The sequence below is a fragment of the Microtus oregoni genome, unplaced genomic scaffold, assembly GCF_018167655.1.
Source record: "Microtus oregoni isolate MIOR12 unplaced genomic scaffold, Mior012 000010F_ref0000083, whole genome shotgun sequence".
Taxonomy (NCBI): domain Eukaryota; kingdom Metazoa; phylum Chordata; class Mammalia; order Rodentia; family Cricetidae; genus Microtus; species Microtus oregoni.
The window spans coordinates 45,580,002-45,600,305 of NW_024543069.1; the positions used below are offsets into that span (position 1 = coordinate 45,580,002).

The 20,304-nt window shown below is 44.0% G+C and overlaps 1 protein-coding gene across 4 annotated transcripts in view; it reads left to right on the plus strand.

The window, feature by feature from the left end:
* Fndc3b (fibronectin type III domain containing 3B) overlaps positions 1-20,304 on the plus strand; it is a 288,258-nt gene that overhangs the window by 157,454 nt on the left and 110,500 nt on the right. For all 4 annotated transcript variants that reach the window (XM_041659165.1, XM_041659169.1, XM_041659167.1 and 1 more), the window contains exons 4-6: positions 1,204-1,280; positions 16,466-16,709; positions 19,515-19,805. In XM_041659165.1, coding sequence (XP_041515099.1) covers positions 1,204-1,280; positions 16,466-16,709; positions 19,515-19,805 — 612 coding nt within the window. The remainder of the gene's footprint in view (positions 1-1,203; positions 1,281-16,465; positions 16,710-19,514; positions 19,806-20,304) is intronic.

Consider the following 20,304-nt stretch of genomic DNA (forward strand, 5'->3'; position numbering starts at 1 on the left):
CAGTTGCAGGGAAGGGGAGGTGACAGCTACAGCAACAACAACAACAAAGCATTCATTGAATTAGCTCCTGTCAGTTTAATGTTTTACTATGGAAAATAGAAATTTATTCAGCATGAAAAATCTTAATGCTACTTAATTTTAAAATATGATCTATTTTTTCTCCATACTTAATGAGAGACAGACCAAACAGTTGGTTGATTTTTTTAATGATATTAAGGATTAAAACTAGGATCTTATATATATTAAACAAGTGTTCTACTACTGAACCATACTCCAAGCCCTCTGTGAGTTCGAGACCAGCCTGGTCTACAAGAGCTAGTTCCAGGACAGGCTCCAAAACCACAGAGAAACCCTGTCTCGAAAAAAACCAACCCCCCCCCCCCCCAAAAAAAATACCCCAACTTTTTATTTTGAAGTAGAGTTTTATGAAGTTGTTTAGGCAGACTTTGAACATGTGATTTGTCCTGCTATAGCAGCTCAACTAGCTGGGATTATAGGACTCTACTACCAGGCCCAGTAGGTTTTCGAGTATTTTAAAGATTTTATATATTTCATATTAATGGTATTTTATAATAAATTATTGAAAATAAATATCACATAAAATCTTAAATCCAAAGCTTATAAGAGCATTTGAACCAAAAAACATTCACTTCAAAATGTGTTCATGAGCCGGGCGTTGGTGGCGCACGCCTTTAATCCCAGCACTCGGGAGGCAGAGGCAGGCGGATCTCTGTGAAGTTCGAGACCAGCCTGGTCTACAGAGCTAGTTCCAGGACAGGCTCCAAAGCCACAGAGAAACCCTGTCTCGAAAAACCAAAAAAAAAAAAAAAAATGTGTTCATGTATTAGTTACAATACACTTTTATAAAAAGTAGAGTTGGCGTTTGTTAGGAGGAGATTTAAATTATTCCCCTGTGTCTTGAGGAGAAAGCTTTGGTTCCATTCTGTTAGGCTGGCTTTGAGAGAACAGTTTTGGTTTATGGAATCTGTGGCCTGTAGGGGATTGTTTAACATTAATAGAGATGGTTGTAACTTTCTTGTTGCTCTTTTTGTATATGTTTTGTTTGTTTCCTTGACTTGTAGAGCCAGGAAATTACTTCAGCCATGGTTTCAAGTAGTTATGGCATGTCACAGACCCCAGGGATGACGCTGGATGATGTGTGTTCCTCTTCACCTATTAATGTTTTGCTCTTATAACTTTCAGGCCCCGCTGAAGTTCCCATGATGTCGCCCAATGGGTCCATCCCTCCCATCCATGTGCCTCCAGGTTATATCTCACAGGTATGGCAGTTGACCAGCATCTCCCTCACTGGTATACTGTTATTTTTCCAGCAAAATACATCTCAAGACTTAACAAACATCTTTCATGAGTTAATTTAGTTATGCTGACAGAAGAATCGTGTCCTTGTTTGCTTTCTGTTGCTGCGCTAAAAACACTACCAAACCAACTTGGGGAGGAAAAAGGTTTATTTTAGCCTACAAATTACAGTTCTTTCATGGAGGGGAAGCCAAGGCAGGAACTTCAGGAAGCAACTAAGCAGAACCATGAACGCATCCTACTAACTGGCTTGCTCCCAGACCCACAATTCAGCTATCTCTCTTCTGCATCCCCTGCCTCCCTGCTTAGGGGATGGTACCTCCCTCAGTGCACTGGACCCTCCTACATCACTCACTAATCAGAAATTGTCCCACAGACCTGTCATCGGCCATTTGACAGAGGCAATTCTGCTTAGATTTAGTTGACGAGAAATGTATGTAACCAGGAGAGACTGCTGTCTTTTAGGGCACTGTTGACACTTCCCACGTCTTGCAACCTGAGGTACCAGAGTCAGAGGAAATCAGAAGGAGCCGTAGGCTGCCTACATATAAGTTCAGTTACACGCCTAATGTCTGTATGACATTCCTCTGTCTGTGGAACTTTTTGTTTTAGGATTTTCCTCCCATCTGTCCTATGATTCAAATGCCCAGGTTGAACTGACCATGTGGCCGAGAATAGCTTTGAGCTCCTAGTCTACCCCCCGTCCTCATCTCTTGAATGCTGGTTACAGGCAAGCATGACCCATATCCTGCACAAGACAAAAAAAAAAAAAATTTCTTTATATTGATTTTTCAAGACAGGGTTTCTCCGCAGCTTTTTGGTTCCTGTCCTGGAACTAGCTCTTGTAGACCAGGCTGGCCTCGAACTCACAGAGATCTGCCTGCCTCTGCCTCCCAAGTGCTAGGATTAAAGGTGTGCGCCACCACTGCCCAGCAAGACAAAACTTTTAAAGGATAAAATTTTAGTTCTATGCCTAGATAGGAGGGAGAGGTTTGGAGATAGAAGTTTGGGTGCCTGGGAATTTGGGGTGCTTAAAATCCAGGGGTGTGTTTATATTTTGAGTTTTTGTTCAAGGCTCAACCGATCCTTATACTTCACCATTTCTCACTAATTAAGCATCTTTATTTTTTTCATTTTGCCTCATTTGTTGGTTGTTCTTAACTGTAAGAACATCTTACAAACATTGTGAAAATAGGGAGAAAGCTTCAGAAGACTTGGAAAAGAACATATTTACAGTTTACTCAGAGATGGTGACCACTGTTAGCTTATTTGGGTCCTATTCCACACCCCCTTTAAATTTTTCTTTGGTATCTATACCTTAAAATATTTAGAAACAGTAATTTTCCATTATTAATATTTTGGGGGGTTGGTTTTTGAGGTTTTTTCTTTTCTTTTGTAGAAGGAAAAAAAAATTGGCACCTACTTAGGAAAATTGTTGAAGCCCAGGCAAGAATCAACGAAGATTTATCTTTCTTTGATGTGAAAAACAGAGCCATTTCTTCACCGTGCAAGGCATACAGCAAACACTATAATTTCATCTTTTTTCCACCCTTACTTTCGTGTGAGCCAATTTGACATTCTTTGAGTTGCCAGATTGTTGGCCAGTTCTTCTGCTGTTCTCAATCTCTGCACATAAGTCTCACTGGAGGAAGAAAGGGTACAGACCAGGCTCCTGACGGGGTGTGGTAATGAATGACGTTCATGTCACCAGTTGGTTAATAGAGAGGAACAAAGAATCTCAGCCTTCTCTTCTGCTCCCTGCTCATTTATTTTGAGAAAGTGTTTCATTCCATTGAAAACAGTATGGTTCTCACCATTATGACAGCAAAAATAACACCCCCCTTTATGCTAAAGGCCATTAGTGGATACTATTTAAGACTGGACACTCTAATGGAGGAGAAGCTGTGCTTAAAAGTGGGCCTTTTCTTGCTAGTAGTGTTGCTGTCGTTCTATTAAATGCACAGTATTTGTACGGAATCCTAGAAGAGAACAAAGGAGAAATTTTCTACCTTAGGATATTTCTGATTTTGAGAGACTTCTATTAAAATTAACATAGAAAGGATAGAAGCAAAGCTGTAAATTCATGGTTGAAGCACACTGACAGTCCTTCCCAGCTGACAGTTCTGCTAGAAAATGCTAGAAGATTCTGGAAGTATATAGAAACAATGGAATAATTGTGATGTGGGTTTGGAAAGGAAGAGGAGGCCACAGTTGTGAGGCCTGTGACCACCTGTATGAGGCTGACTTTTTTTCAAGGCCACGAGTTGAAAGCAGCAAGGCAGGAGCTCTGTCCTAGCTGGAAGCTGTTTCACTTGGGCTTTGGAACCCAGGGCGTGCCGAGAGTTTATTAACCTTCAGCAGTAGATTGTGTCTGTAACAGAATGCTATGGCGAAGTGGCCGAGAAAGTTGTTGTTAGTATGAAAAAAATTGAATTTAAAAGGCAGTAGAATGTATGTTCATCTTCCAGGGCTGAATGAATTCCACACTTCAAAGGAACCCAGAGAAAAATGTCTGGGGAAACTTGTCATCAGCAAGAGATCTGAGGAGCAAGAAACAGAGTTGTCATGAAGTTGTGGGAAGAGAGAGTCTTAGTCAGGGTTTCTGTTGCTGCAATGAAACACCATGACCAAAAACAAGTTGGGAAGTTGGGAAGTAAACTTTTTTTTTTTTTTTTTGACTTATGCTTCCACGTTACTATTCATCATTAAAGGGAAGTCAAAACAGGAACTCAAAGAGAGCAGGATCCTGGAGGCAGGAGCTGAAGCAAAGGCCATGGAGGGTGCTTCTGACTAGCTTGCTCCCCATGACTTGCTCAGCCTGCTTTCTTAAAGACCCAGGGCCACCAACTCAGGGGTGGCACCACTCACGATGGGCTAGGCCCTCCCATGTGATCAATAATTAGGAAAATGCCCTAACGCCTGATCTTATGTCAGTATCTTCTCAATTAAGGTTCTCTCCTTTCAGATAACTCTAGTTTGTGTGTCAAGTTGACGTAAGATCAGCCAGCACAGAAAGAGCCATAAAAACCAAGAGAAGTTGTACTTCAGCTAGGGTTTGTCAGGGGTGCTTAGAACCCATCAGTTCTGTTTCCTTCCCAGTGCCCAGTCCTGAAGCAGGCATGGGTGTCTTCCTCAGGTCTAGAGCCCACTTCCTATTAGAGTTACATAACTTGGGGGTTGCGACCCTTGCCACTCAGCCTTGCTTACATTCATAGTGGTCCGTCAACCACACTTCAGCATGGTAAACATCTGACTCTAGATGGTAACTTTTCACTTCTTAATTGTATGTATCTGTGCTCCTTATTTTGCCATTCGAAAAAAAGCTAAGAGCTCTTGTTTGTTGAGCAGTTCAGCCACCCTTTCTGGCCCAGTGACCCTCCTGGTAGAGGTAATCCTTTAAGATACTGCCATTCTGTTCTCTCAGCACCAAAGGGCGTTTTGTCCTGTCTTTGTCCCAGGATGTATATGTATGTATATGTATATATGTATATACATACATACACACACATTTATATACACCCAAGAACTGTCATTGCTTCCTGTGGATTATAGCTGAACATATAGGATATTGGCTGTATACAGCATGAGTGTATAATGTAGTTGGTAAGATGCATACCACCTATCATTTGGGTCAGTGACAGACTTCACATACAATGATGATTCTGGAAGAGTATATTCTCCAGTAGGATAGTGGAGAAAGAGTAACGTTGACTGTTTATAAATTGAAATTTATTGTTGTATGTTCCAGAATATATAAAAACAAAATTTCAAAGACAACTAAAAATAAGAGAACACACACACACACATATGATGGCATAAGAAGTTTCATGTATCTGTAGGGTGTGAAGACCTCCTATGACTTGAGTGGACAGACAACATAACCCAAAAGTGGGCCATGAGTATTGATGTTTTCAGTGCCCTGCCTGGGCTACATAGCAAGACATATTTATTGTCTGAATAAAGCAAACATTGGAGATGTAGCTCAGCAGCAGAGCTGTCACCTTACACATCCAAGGCCCTGGATTCATACACCGTACTGCAAAATAACCAACCAGGCAAACAGCAAAAAGGCTAAGACTTAGACATTCTCCTCTGGGCCAGCTAGGATGTGTAAAAGTGTTCAGCATGCATTGTACACTCTGGGATGGGTGTAGTGAGAGAAAGACAGGGGGGAGGGGGAGAAAGAGAGACAGAGACAGAGAGACAGAGGCAGAGAATATGAATGAGAATCAAGTATTACTAACCCCAGGGAAACAAGGAACACCTATCCACTGTATGTGGCGGTGTCAGGTTGTCGATCCACTCTGAACGACAGTCTCAAATGGTGAAGCAGGGCTACCATGTGTCCCAGCAGCCACATCATTAGGTGTGTAGGCAAAGAGACTGGAAAATACATGACTGTACAAACACACGCACACATAGGTTCTTAACACCTGATCAGCAATGATCAGTGTGGGATCAGCCCACATGCCTGTCAGCTAAGAATGGATAGATGGCTAGAACATGGTAGGTAATTGAGGAGGAGCTAGGTGCAAAGCTGCATAGGGCTGGGGAGGGAGTGATGGGGAGTTACTGGCTGCTGACCAGTTAGGGTAGTGTGTGTAGGTGATGAGACTGCTCAGAAAGTACATAGTGATGATGGTGTTCAAGCTAGAGACTGCTAAAATCCACTAAATCAGATGCTTTCAAAAGATGGACTTTCTGCTGTATAAATCATATTCAACAAAGCTGTGACACAAGAGAGGGGACAGTGATAAACTCACTGCACTATGAAAGACAAGAAATAATGGTAGCTGGGGAAAGCCCTGCCACCTTGGTGCTTTTGGTGCGGCAGAGCTGGTAGGAGTGTCTGTGACATTGTACACTGTGATTTAGTTGTCTGTAGTTTTCACCTCAGACCACATGTGAGGAACCTGAGGGTCAGTCTGCAGCCCAGGCATTTCTGAATATACTGGATTCTTTTCCTTTGCCTGCCATCTACAAGTCAGTGCCAGAGACTGCCTTGATGGAGGTGCTCCTGTCTGGCAGTGTGAGTGTCGCTGGGCCGTGTGCCTGCTGTGTGTCTCCAAAACACAAGCACCTGCTAATTATGTGTGTCGTCTGTTGGTGTAAGAAAACTGAGGGAGGCTAAGCAGATAAAGCTGTGTTACCACACGAGCATCTCAGGGTGGGTAGAAGACATCTTGAATGTAGCAGTAATTGTTGTTGCTGTTGAGGAGCTGAAAGCCTTTAAAGGCAAACTCATATGTCCAGTAAATCCATGCATTAAATGCCCATGCAGTCATGTGAAGACAATCTTAGGACAGCTGACAGGCACAGTGGCGAGCAACCATGGAAGGGCTGTCAGTGGCACAGCCTACATTTCTTTCGGAGAGAAAGACTGCCCCAAGGACCCGAGAGCGCCAGGCATCTGTCATTTGACTTGGTGGCCCCTGATAAAGCAGGACTTCACACATTTGGGGTGTGTGCATGATGCTTTAATTTTGATTGGATTATGGAGTTGAGAAAGATTTGAGAAAAAATTCACCTGACCTTTCAATTTGAGAAAAATTTCAACTACTAGAAAGTGCACATAGGTAAGACGGCGTGTTCACTATTTCCGTCTAAGTGTTTGACAAAAGCTGCAGTCTGTCATAGCAGGGGAGGCACGAAGGCAGGGGCTGAAGCACCTGGTCACGTCACATCCACGTCAGGAAGCAGAAAGAGATGATGTGCTGCTGCCAGCTGTTGCCAGCTGTTTCTCTCCTCTTTTGCCAGCCTGGGACTGAGTAGCCCTGTGAAGTGGTGCCACCCACGTTTAGGGTAGGGCTTCCTTAACTAACCGAATATAGAAACTGCCTCACGACTTGCCAAAGCTTTGTTCTCACAGTGTTTCCTGATCCCGAATCCTGCCAGACCTGGCAGTCAAGGGCAAGCATCGCAAAGGGGACTTAGTCCTCTTTTTGTCACTGTTGTCATTCCCTCACCTAAAAACACCCAGAGCAGTGGTTCTCAACCTGTGGGTCACGACCCTTCACAGGGGTCACCGGAGACCGTTAGACAACAGATTTATAACAGTAGCAAAATTATAGTTCTGAAGTCTCAGTGAAAAATAATTTCATGGTTGGGGTCCCCACCACACGAGTAACTGTGTTATTAAAGGGTCACAGCATTTTAGATAGGGCTAGTAGAGCATTCGGAAATACTGTACCCATTAATAGAGGCTCTGTTTATGAGCCCTTCCCACTTAACTTTTCCATTTTCCTTTGCTGGGTACAGGAGTGCCTACTTGGTGTGGTAGAAGTGTGGCATTCCTTGCAGGCATCATAATGAAAAAGACCGCTCTGGTAGACGCAGAGTTTGTCAGGGCCTGCCTCGCTCAGTGTGCACCACATAGACGAAAGAGTTTCCTTCCATTGGATATTGACTGTGGTTCTGTGGTTCCTGCCCCTCCACCTTTAGCTTTCTGGACAATTTATGTGTAAAGATGTCTTACGCATATGCCATGAACCTCATTTTCTACCTTATGAACTAATAATTTTTGATGGCTTGTTCACGTGTCATAGGAAAGCTTCATGTTGACCCAAAGATCTAAAAAGTATGTGGAAAGAGTTGGACACCCAATGGGTGTGCTATGGTCTAGGAGCCACTCTTCCCTCTCCAAGATGGCTGACATAAGAAAGATCATGCCTTGGTCAAATAAGTGTCTTTTTATTTTGACACCAGAGATATACCCCCCTTTTTTTAACCTCTATCCTTCCTTTGGGGGAGTTAGTGAATGGATCAGTACTCAATCAATTAGATACCCCAACCTGGGCAGAGAAAAGCATAGATTGGAATACGCATTAGATTTGATTTGTGGGCCAGCAAAATGGCTCCATGGGTGAAGTGCTTGCCACCGAGCCTGACAGCCTGTGTTAGATCCCTGGACCCTCATGAGAGAAGGGGACTCCTGCAAATTGTCTTCTAGTATCCACTTATACTTTGTGGCACATGGCCTTACATATTTGTATGTGTGTGCACACACAAATAAGTAGATGTAATAAAATTTTGACTAAATTTTTATTTGGTTATTCTCCACACTTGGCCAGCAATGGGAGCCCCTGTAGAGAAGCCATGGACCGATTAGATAAAGTCACAGAGTAATGAGCTTATATGGAAGTGTTAGCCCAGGTTGCCTCCTTTTTATAACTGTAGCCTGTGGGTAAACCACTGCTTTGTTCTGCCATTAGCACTGTGAGAACCAGGAGCAGAAGGGAAGGTAGAGGTTGCCCTCTGCCCTGGCCCTCTGGGCTGCTGTTATAAGGAAGCTGGGCTCTTTCAAGCTGGGTCTGCTGAAGACGCTGCCCTATGAGGAGTGAGGGGGCTGTTCCACAGCATTGAGTGCGCCTGAAAGGGAGAAAGCCCCTGGGTAGTCCCTGTCCACTGTTAGTGGATTTGGGGCTGTTTTAGTCTTAATTTACACCTGTTTGTATGAGGAACAATTGCAGAGCTAAAGGAGTGAGCTCAGCACGGCTCCTTGCCACATAGTTGGTGTGCCGTTTTCTGTCTGCGCCCTCTCTCCCTCTCTGTGCCCAGCATTTGCTCTCATATTTCTGTCTTGTTTCTGTGATTCTGGCATCATGGGATTACAGAAGACAGGGTCAGTAGGCAAACACACAGAGAGGACCTGTGCCAGCCAGTTATTTATTTGAATGGCTCTTACCTGCTCATGTCAGCTGTGTTTTAACACTGGCGCTCCACAGAGGGGAGTTATCTTCATTACTGCTCATCAGTGGACTGATACCCAGTTATCTGGGGGTGCCTGGCATAGCACAGGCATTTGTCAACACTCACTGAGAGGATGGGCCGTTTCTATCTTACAGGAGGAGGAAAGAATTTGAGAACATCTTGAGTCCCTTCTAACTGGAAATGAGGCGACTCTTCTCTTTATTTTGTCCTTCACAAAGATGATGACCTGAGAGCATCATTAAGTCTCCCCAGCCGCCCTCACGGGCACAGCCGTCTGGCGTTTACTGCTTTCTTGGTTAGAATGCTGTTCTTCACGTACATTCAAGAGCCACAGTCGATGTTCATGGTAGTGTTGATACTGAAACAGCATCACATCCAGAAATTGTTTCTTTGTTACACCACACCCACACACATAACATTTGATTGTATCACAGTCATCATAGTATCTCTTTCCAAATTAGTAACACATTTGTCATATCTGATTTGTTGTATTTTTTTTTAGTTATGTGTACCAATGTGTCCCTGCTTGTCTGTGCACCATGTGTATGAAGTGCCCACAGAGGCCATAAAAGAGCATCATGTTTTCTGAAACTAGAGATACAGATGATTGTGAGATCCCATGTCAGCTGCTGGGGATCTACCCAGGGTTCTCTGGACGAGCGGCCAGTACCCTTGACCACTAAGCATCCTGAAGCACCTTTATCTGCCTAGCCATCTCACTGGTCCCAAATGGATTCTTTTGTTGTTGTTGTTTGTTTTTTGGTTTTGCCTTTTGGAGACAGTGTTTCTCAGTGTAACAGCTCTGGTTGTTCTGGAACTATCTCAGTAGACCAGGCTGGCCTTGAACTCACAGAGGTCCACCAGCCTCTGCCTCTCAAATGCTGGGATTAAAGGAGTGCGCCACCACCACCCGGCTCCCAAATGGATTCTTAATCACCTTGTGAACTAAGGAATTTTTTTCATGGTGCTGGAGCATTTTAAAAAGTGATAGATAGGAAGACAAGCTGTTCCAAATAGAATGGCCAGATAGATTTTAATCGATGATAACATTGGGTTCTGTTGCTATGTAAACAAATTCAATGACAATGTGTAGCATGGCTTTGTTCAGCACAGTCACTTCGCCATTGTGGGAAGCATAAATATTGTTAATATTTCCATAATACTCTTATGATATGGGACCATGTGGTTTGATAAGTAACAGTGCCAAGATAGCTGCCAGTACCATTGTAAATTGTGTGTATTCATAATCAAAGAAAATAGACATTCACAGTTTAGAAGCTAGAGAAAATGGTCTGGGGTTGTAGCTCAGTGGTAGACTGCTTGTCTAGCACACATGATGCTTTGAGATTGGTCCCTGGAACACACACGTGCAAGCTCATGGACTTGATCCCTAGCAACACTGTAAACAGAAAAGGAAGCAGCTAGGAAAGAAATACAGAGTGCTCTCTGAACTGGGGGTCCTCCGGGTGCTCTCTGAACTGATGGTCCTCCGGGTGCTCTCTGAACTGAGGGTCCTCCGGGTGCTCTCTGAACTGAGGGTCCTCCGGGTGCTCTCTGAACTGAGGGTCCTCCGGGTGCTCTCTGAACTGGGGGTCCTCCGGGTGCTCTCTTGCTTTGGGAGAGGTCCTGGTTAAGGTTTGGGATCTAGTACTTGGTGAATCGCAGTAAGCATTTGGAGCTTGTAGTCTTGCCTTTGTTCTGGAAACAAAGCTGCTCTGTTTCCCCATTCCCTGATGCCTGGTCCCTAAATTCTACTGGGACTGTGCAGGAGGAGACGTGTATGGACTTCACAGCACCCAGATGTCGGCTTACCTCTGCTGATTCAGTATCTTTGTCTTGAGGGCCCGTATGTGTCCTTCCCCCGAACAGCGTGGCCATGAATGAGTACTTGAAGGGGAGGCCACTGTGGTACAGGTGTTATTTACCCATTAAATTGGCTGCAGAGGGCCCAGGTCTGTGTACCTCTAGAACAGTCTGAGGATGTGACCATGCCTGGATAGTTGGGAAGGGCTGCTTTAATATCAGAAAGAGTTAAACCATAGGACCTTTGTTCCATAAAGCAGTGATAATTCTGAAGCAATTGCTCTGTTTTAGGAGTGACTGGAAACTTAGGGGACCATTCTATCTACATGTTCCCAGTGCCTTGGTGTACCATAAGTGTTAGATGAATTTGGTCTGACTTTTCCCATAGAAATGGAGTGATGTATCTAGTAAGACTTAGGTACGGACTTTATCAACTACCTGACTCGCCTCACATTACATTGCTTGATCTCACCTGAAGATTTTTCATATAGACTTTAGGATCACCTTATATTACTGTGAGTTAGGTTCTGTTCTGAGCACTCTATAAGTGATAAATTGATACATAAATTGCAGAAGTCATCACCACTGCTTTTGATTGTTACAGTCAATTAGCTTCCTTTCCTTTCCCACTCTGTCTCAGGCTTCTGCGTGGGCAGCTCAGGGTGTTCCCTGCTACCCCAGTCTGGATGTGGGGCAACCTTTGCTCTGTCCACTTCTAGATCCTGCCTGACCATGACGCAGGCTTCTGCTTTGCTTTCTGCCTCCTGCCCTTCAAGCTCCCTTTCTTCTGTACCTTTGTAGGCTGGCGGGAGTAGGAAGAAAGCTTTTGAGAACAAAGGCATTTATTCACATTCCCAGCAAGCAGTCCAGTGAAACGCTTTTATTTTAAGAGAAAAGACACTTAAACTGTGCATGTGTTTTACAAGGCCCATTCTAACTCTTGGAATCAAAATTGATTTTTATTCCTGAAAGTTCCATGTCTGGCGAGCTACCTTGACCTCCCTTAAGCACCTCCTGCTTGTTACAGCTCTGTGCTATATCTCCATGTCTCGGGATTGTTGGGTTAGCGAGGCGATGGGCACGGGGAATGGTAATGGTGACCAGGTTTATAATGGGACATGTCTTGCCCTGTTCCAGGTCCTTTCCTCCTTTCAGGTTGAGGATCTTAAAGCACGGCAGCTACAGGGACTTAGTATATTTGGCTGTGTCTTGAAGCCTCTTATGTCTCTTAATAACACACATGCCCTAACTCTCAGTGGTTGATTGCCTATTGACTGACCAGCCTTCGGAATTTCTGTGTAATCTGTCACATGGTAAAGTGATGTGTTGACCATCATAAAGACCCCTGGCTTGGTAACGTCACTCTGCTCTGTCTCTCTTTGTCTAACACAGCGAGCTCAAGTCTAAGTCTCCAGTGCACAGGGAGCTTCCGTGTGACAGCTGGGATTGGGCTGGGAATTTCCCTCTTAACGCTCCACCCCCGCCCTGCACACTGCTTCCACTAGATCCCCTCAGCTGTTGTCTCTAGACTAGTCTGTTTTTTTGGGGGAGGGGGTGTTTTTTAATGGTTCTTTTGGTCATATGTCCTCAAACACTTGTGTAAGTAGGACCCGGATGCTCCCCGTTAATGTGGTGCACCTCACTGGCCACTCTGCCTTTGGCACAAGACAGCAAGCATGCCCAGCTCCTAGAAGGCATCTCACTTGTCTGACTCTCTAGTCCGTCACCTGCTGCTTCTCAGGAGGCGGGTGATGGGACACCTGCTCGGCAGGGTGAGGATGTGCACAGAGGGTGAGACTCTCTAAGTTCAGATGAGATATGGTAATCAGATCAGGACACCGTTGGTCGTCAGGTTGGCTTTCTTCGGTGGACCAGGGAAGAACACTGTGTGTATGAAAGGTGAATGGAGCACTTCCTGGTTTTACTTCATTTTGTTTTTCATAGCAGGGAAGGCTTACAGACTTAAGGTAAAGGACACTCGGATTCAGCCACCCTGCCCTAAGACTCCTGTAGGTGCCATGGGTTTTTACTAAAGCTGCCCCAAAAGTCCCTTATTGCTGGAGGCTAAAAGTCCAAGATGGCAGAACACTTTCCAAGGACTCTGTTTCTGTCCCGTAAATGAGTGTATTTGCTAGGTGACTTCACAGGGTCTGCCGTGGGCCTACTCTCACTCTGGGTTAGCGTCTACCTGCACACACAGTCTGAGGCTCATCCTGAACAGGAACACTTGAGCACAGGAGTCAAGAGAGGGACGTTGGTCGGGTGCACAGCACAGCTCACAGTAGGTGGCCATCAGAGACAGAGCACACATCCACCTTTCCCAGAGTTCCCTGCTTCCCCAGGGATGTGTGAGTGGCACTTCTGTAGAGCCATTGATTTCTGAAATGATTGTATTTGGGCTTTTGTAATAGCACTTATTAGAACCCAGGTCAGTTTTCTCCTCACCTTTGAATATTCAGTGGTTATCAGAGGTATGTGTCAGGAAGTCACTGGGGAATTGAATATAGGATTTTTCTGTCTCTGGACATTGCCATAATTTCATTCACTCACAAAAGGAAATAAGTTTGTTTTTTCCAATAATTAACTATGGACAGTGAAGGTATATTTTGTTGCCTTGAGTATTTTGAACTGAATTTCTCAGATGTTTTATTTCTCCTACTAGAAATATATATGCATATATATATGACAATTACTTTTATTAAACAAAAGATAATGTTGTCACCATTTCTGAAGTTGCATTATTCTCTAGGGAAACCTGAGAATAATTTCTTTACGTCGAGTTCACATCTGAGTTTGAGAAGTAAAGTGTGCTATAATCTGTATTATATATAATCTGTGTTATAAAACAGCAGCAGGCAAATTGTCATTATTTGATAAGTAAAGTGTGCTATAATCTGTGTTATAAAACGGCAGCAGGCAAATTGTCATTATTTGGTTTTGGGTTTTTATTCTTACTTTAGAATTAATACTTCATTTTGGGAGGATGAAAGACAGGTCTGTTTTGGGTAAGAACGGGTTTTTGAAAGTGTCTTATTATATATGCGCATGCCGGTATCACAGATACCACAGGAAGTTGAGGATAAGTAGGACAGAGAGCTTCCGACAGCTCTCATATGCACATCAGTTTGCAGCTTCAGAATGCTACTTACTTTCCTGCCTGGAAATCTGTTGTGTGTGTAGATAAAGATAATTTACTCTTCAGAGTGAATTTATTTTATTATTGATATTTCTTAAAGGATTTCTTTATTTATTGTGTATATACAGTGTTCTGCCTGCATACCAGAAGAGGGCCCCAGATTTCATTACAGAGCCACCTTGTGGGTGCCAGGAATTGAACTCAGGGCCTTTGGAAGCACAGCCAGTGCACTTAGCCTCTGAGCTGTCTCTCCAGCCTCTTATTTTATTAATTTTTAGGAACAATATTTTAAGGACAAATGTTCTTATAAAAGTGGGAAGAAGACAGGTTTTCATCTGTGTGTCATTTAGCTTTTTGACAAACTTTAGAAAAAAATATGCTTATAGCAAGCCGGAAATTATAAAATGCTGAGAATAAATTATTTCACCACAGTCACTGCTGTGGAAAGTGGCCCCTGTCAGCTTTCCTACATCAGTGAGGCCCAAGTGGCCCCTGTCAGCTTTCCTACATCAGTGAGGCCCATGTGGCTGCACCTGGAGGGAATGTGGACCTGCTGGGAAGTTCTTTGCTTCTTTGAACTTTGGGGAATGTTTTATGAAAATGGAGCACCTTCTGTGTGCCTTCCCTTTTCCTAGTAGCTGCTGGAAGGCAGGGAGGGAGAGTGAGCCCTGGGGTAGCCATTTTTTGTATTACTGGTAAGACAACATCTCCAACACGGGTGTGACATGCAGTTGTAGGAAGTATGTTCTAGAGAAGAGCATTTGTGCTCTGTGTTTTAGACTGAGGACAAGATTCTGTCAGTCTGTGCCCGCGCTTTCCAGTGTCCTGGCCTAAACACTCCTTCACATGGGTTTGTAAATTCCAGCTGCATAGTCAGAAGTAATGTGATATGATTAGCAGGCCGTGCCCCAGAAGTGGATAACTTCATTCACAACTGTAAGGACAGGAAGGGTTGCCCTGGGTGCTAGCTGGAAGTGAGTCAGAGCCTCAGTTTCTGGGAGTGCATGTTGACTGTAATGGAATATTAGTGTTTAGAAAGTTTCTTGTTAATTTATGTGCACGTATTTGAGCCTGTGTGTGTTTATGTGCGACTTGTGTATGCAGATGCGCACAGGGTCCGAAGACGGCATCTCATCCCTGGAGCTCGAGTCTAGGCTCTTATGAACAGCTATGAGGATGCTGGAAAATAAACCTGGGTCCTCTGCAAGCGCAGCAAGTGCTCTTAACCATCCAGCTATCTCTGCAACCTCCTGTGTTCTTAAACAAGTCAGAATTACTTAGTGCACTAACATGTAGTCTACACACTGAGAGACTCACCAATACTTTAGCAATACTCTTGTTGTTGTTTTGTTTTGTTATTTTTTTTCATGAAACTAAGCATAGGGTATGTTTTTGTTGTTAGACACAAATTATTTTATTTTGTCCTCTTAGCAACTTCCTGAGATGCAATGCAAAAATCTATTTTAATACAGAGATTCAAATTCAAACATTAAAAAAAAAGAAACCAAAAATAAAGCCTGTCAGAATGTGTGCCTCATTTTCTTAAATAATTGATTCTCTCAAGTGTTTGTGAGCCTGGTCCTGGATTCCAGTTTAACAGTGTGTACATGAGTGTGTGTATATCCTGTTTTTCTTTAATTTGACCACAGCCAGGCCCCTTCCTCTGTAACTGAGCCATAGCCTTCAGCCCTGCGGTTCTTTTAGACCCCTGTAGCCTTCTGCAATGCTGACATTTCCTGATTTCCCTTCCTTGGCTTATGGCTCTGCTGGTCGTAGCGGTGCCTGTTATATGGACTACGTCCTTCCCTGGGTTGTATCAGGGGTTAAAATGGTAGCTCAGCCCTGGCCAGGCACCATTAGCTTTCTCACGTTGTTCTTCCCTAGTTGCCTTCCTCGAGTGGGAGGAAACCAGGATAGGTTGTCCTGAGAAGTCTCGTCTGCCACAGTTCTTGGTGAAATCAGGACAGCTAGGTACACCTTTGACCATCCTTATTGACCATTGCCTAAGTTATTTGTTGGTCAGGATCATTTTTTTCCTCCTCCTTAGTCTAGGTAAATGGTACTTTAGTGTATTTCCATGGCTTGTTTCCTAATATCCGAGGACCTGTATGTACCTAAGCGGAAATAGGCTTTATGTTCTCAGCTAGGTCCAGAAGCCCAGCCCTGGAAGTGTTCTGCATGACCCATAGAATCTCTTCCTGCAAACGCATTGAGTTTATGGTTATATACAAAGTTACTCCTAGCATCTGTTTATACACATGCTCAGTTACTTGTCCAGTAAAAGTGTTATGAACGTAAACATTTTATGATAAACTAAGACTTACTAGCAAGATAATGATCTTTGCTAAATGTTTCGTGGAGTTGGAATCGTTTAATTAATGGGGAAGTAACTAATTCCTTTGTATAATTAGCGGGGGGCGGGTTATTAATACTTTCATATCCATGGGTTTGATTGTTAATAGTCTGTATTACATCCAGTCCTTTTGTCTCCTTCCTTAGGTGATTGAAGACAGTACTGGAGTGCGCCGGGTGGTGGTTACACCCCAGTCTCCTGAGTGTTACCCACCAAGCTATCCCTCAGCCATGTCTCCAACCCATCACCTGCCCCCTTATCTGAGTCACCACCCGCACTTCCTTCAGAACTCGCACACGGCTTATTACCCGCCTGTCACCGTTCCTGGAGATATGCCACCGCAGTTCTTCCCCCAGCACCACCTCCCCCCGACAATATATAGTGAGCAAGGTGAGTCCGTTACAGCTGGCATCTGTGGAAACAGGGTACACTGCAGTAACTTGTGTGGCCTCTTCGCTTCGTCTCCTGTGGATAAGCAAGATAGAAAGAGACCTACCTGGAACGAAACTCCACTGGCCGTCCCAGGCTTCCTTTGTCTTGGATTCTGTCTCATACGAGTCCTTTGACTTGGTTGGGTCACAGCTCTTTCTTGCTGCTGCCCCACCAAGAACAAGGAGTAGGATAGCTCCTCTTTATTCCGGAAGTGAGGCAGCCATCTGCCCTGTGTTCCTGTTGATGAGTGTTTTTAACGGTGGCCTCAGGCAGAACTGGGCCCCAATATTTCCTTGGCATCACCATCGTCTGTCAGTACAAGGGAAATTGAAATGATTTTTGCCCCATTTTAAATGTCAGAAGATTGTGAAGTCTGCATATCCTTTGGGTTTTCTGAAAGATCTATCTTGGCAGAACTCAGCAGTCATCTTGCTGGTGAGGCCGTCCCGCAGCTGGTTTGAGTTTGAGACTAGCCATTACCTTGACCACAGTGTCTCTGGTTGTTAGGCAAATACTTACATTGAAAGGAAGAGAGTCTCAGAGTTCTCGGCATTGTGTCTTTCAAAGTTCTTGTGTGGATTTAGTCTGAAGCTGTGACTGTCTGATTGGACGCTCGGCAGCCAGAGAAGAGGGAGGGTGAAATGAGACTTTGGCTCTAGGACTTTGCAAAGGCTTCGCTCACTCTGATTGGAGCATTTGCCTCTTTAAACGTGTGTTCTGTCAGTTCAGAGGAATTCTGAACGAGTTTCCCCTGTGCTTTTACCACAGCAACGCTCTTTTACCCATGCTCTCCTTTCTGTTCAGCTCGCATTGTCAATTGTCTTTTATTATTATGAACAAAAGGGAACCTGAGATGAGTATCTTAATTAAATATCCTATTGTGGCTTGGGAATGAAATGTGATTATTTTGTTTGTTTTGGTAGTTAATCAGAGGAAGTTTAACATGCTTTCATAAAGGAGTGTAGGAAGGTCACAGCCAAACACGAGGTAAATATCCCCACACACATCAATCATTTACTAATTTGATCTCTATTTTCTTAATGGCATAAGCCCTGCCCCCCCCCCCCCCAATCAAGCATGTTATGAAGACATTTAGAAAAAACTTGTTAACTTTTTTTAGACATGGTCTCACTATGGAGTTAAGCTCCCAGCAATCCTCCTGCCTCTGCCGGCCAGGTGTTGAGATTGTAGGCACGTACCAGCTCACTCAGTTCATTAGTGTGTGAAGAGGTATTTAGTGCTTTGTCATAGTACATGTGGAATGCTGAGAGTTTCAGCAGGTCTGGTCGGCTGTGACCTCCCTGACGTCCTGCAGAGTCCTGGTCGCTGACTCACAGTCTGACGATGCCCTCTAGGGTGCCTGGTAGTTACTCTTGGATAACCATGGCTCTAAAATCTTAGGCAAGGTAAACTATGATTTCAAACACCATTAGAATTAAGTCAGCGCTGCCACACATTTCACGGTGTGCTTTGATCTAAGTTCATCAGAGTAACGCAGAACCACAACACAGATAATGAGGGTGCCGTCTTTAGCTTCAATTAAAGATGGCTATAAAGTCTTCATATCACAGAATCATCTGATTTCTCAGTGCGTATAACTCCTGGAACCATGAATGTCTAGAAGATTCTTACCCTGTCTTAAATGGTTCTTACATTAGTATGCACAGTGCCTTCTTTAACTCTCAAGTGTAATGCTTGTGCCGTTTAGAACAGTTGCCAGCTTCTACATATGTTAGTATAGTTAATTTAAACACATTCTTTCTAAATATGGCTGTGCTCGGTATCTGACATTCTCTCGTCCACACTGGCTGTCTTGTAAAGATGTAAGTAAGCTGTGTGAACAGGCAGGACATGAACAGTGGGGTTTTCCCTCTGAAGAACCGAAGCGGTACTTTTATAATTAGGTAAATTATGTAGTTTCCTATGTGTTTCTGCTCAGCTTGTCTGGCTTTAGGTCGCTCATATCTAGAAATTCTGGGTAATCCTCTCTTTTTATTCCTACAGTGACATATGATTTATAGTTACTGCATATTTGAAAAGCTATTTTATTCCTGAAGGAGATAAGGAAATGTCATCTATATTATATGTTGTCATTTTCTGTTGATGCCAAAACATAATTTAAAATACCACGTGTGACATGTCCTGGGGCTGGAGAGGGGCCCAGTGGTACAGAGCACCTCCCCAGCCTGCAGAGGACCAGTGTTTGGTTCCAGTTCTAGGTGGTCCAGCCTGGATTCTGGCCTCCATGCTACCTGCACACATGTGGTACACACATGAAAAAAAGATATGCCCCAAATATCTTTTTATATCATGCTAACTCTGTGCTTTTCAGTAGAAACACGGTTGTATCTCTAAAGAGAGTCATACTTTAAATGTTATGAGTCTGTGTATACATGTAAAGGGTATTTCATTTCTTCTGTGTGTTGCATCTGCTGAAGATATCAAGAAAGGCAGGGTCAGATTTAGTTATATATTCACCAGCCAAGGAAGTCTTTGGAAATAACCTTGTCTTCTTCTTTCTCCATAATTTATGGGAAGTTCTAAGTGCACTGTGTTGTGTTTAATACTGATGATACCTTGACTATTTGGGAAGGAATGCAGATCCTATGAACGTGTGCTGTGTCCTCATGGTCTAAGTATGTTTTGTAATGTATACAGTAGTTGTGCGCATTGCTTCCTTAGGGGTCAGGTTACTTGACCTTTTCATCACTCACTGTGGTCGATGCCAGCTGAGCTCGTGTTTGTCACCCACATTCGTTCTAGAAATTATCCCACTTTATGGAATGTCGAGCTACATCACCCGAGAAGACCAGTACAGCAAGCCACCGCACAAAAAGCTGAAGGACCGCCAGATTGACCGCCAGAACCGTCTCAACAGCCCACCTTCCACCATCTATAAGAGCAGCTGTGCAACAGTGTACAATGGTTACGGGAAGGGCCACAGCGCTGGAAGCAGTGGAGGCGTGGGAGGTGGAAGCGGAGGTGGACCTGGGATCAAAAAGACAGAGCGAAGAGCCAGAAGCAGCCCAAAGTCCAGTGATTCGGACTTGCAAGGTAGTGTGGAGACATGGGCATTTTCAGGGTCCCGTCTGTTACAGGGGAACTTGATCTCATGATGGATGGTTTTTCCTGGAAACCGTTGAGTTGACCTTATCCCTCTCTTAATACGGAAAGACTACTGTAGTGTTATTTATTTCTGTGAATTTTTCATCACACTTCATCTCAGAAACAGTGTTGGGAATTGTTTTCACATTGGCCACCTTCTGCTGCTTCATGCTGCATCGACAGATATGGAAAGTATCGAATTGAATCTCTCTCTAGCAGCATGCCCTAACTCTAATCCCTCATAAAAACAGCTGTAGTTACGCTATGTTGTAGTGAAGCTGGCCGTGCATGGCAGGAGGGTATCCCTGTTCAGATTCAGACAGGGGTCCCTGCATGTCCACTGGCATCTTCTCACCATTCCCAGACCAAAGAGACAGCAGGGTTAGGCTCACCATGAGCAGAGACAGCCGCTCAGAAGGCCATGTATACATTGTAGCCTAATCTTGTG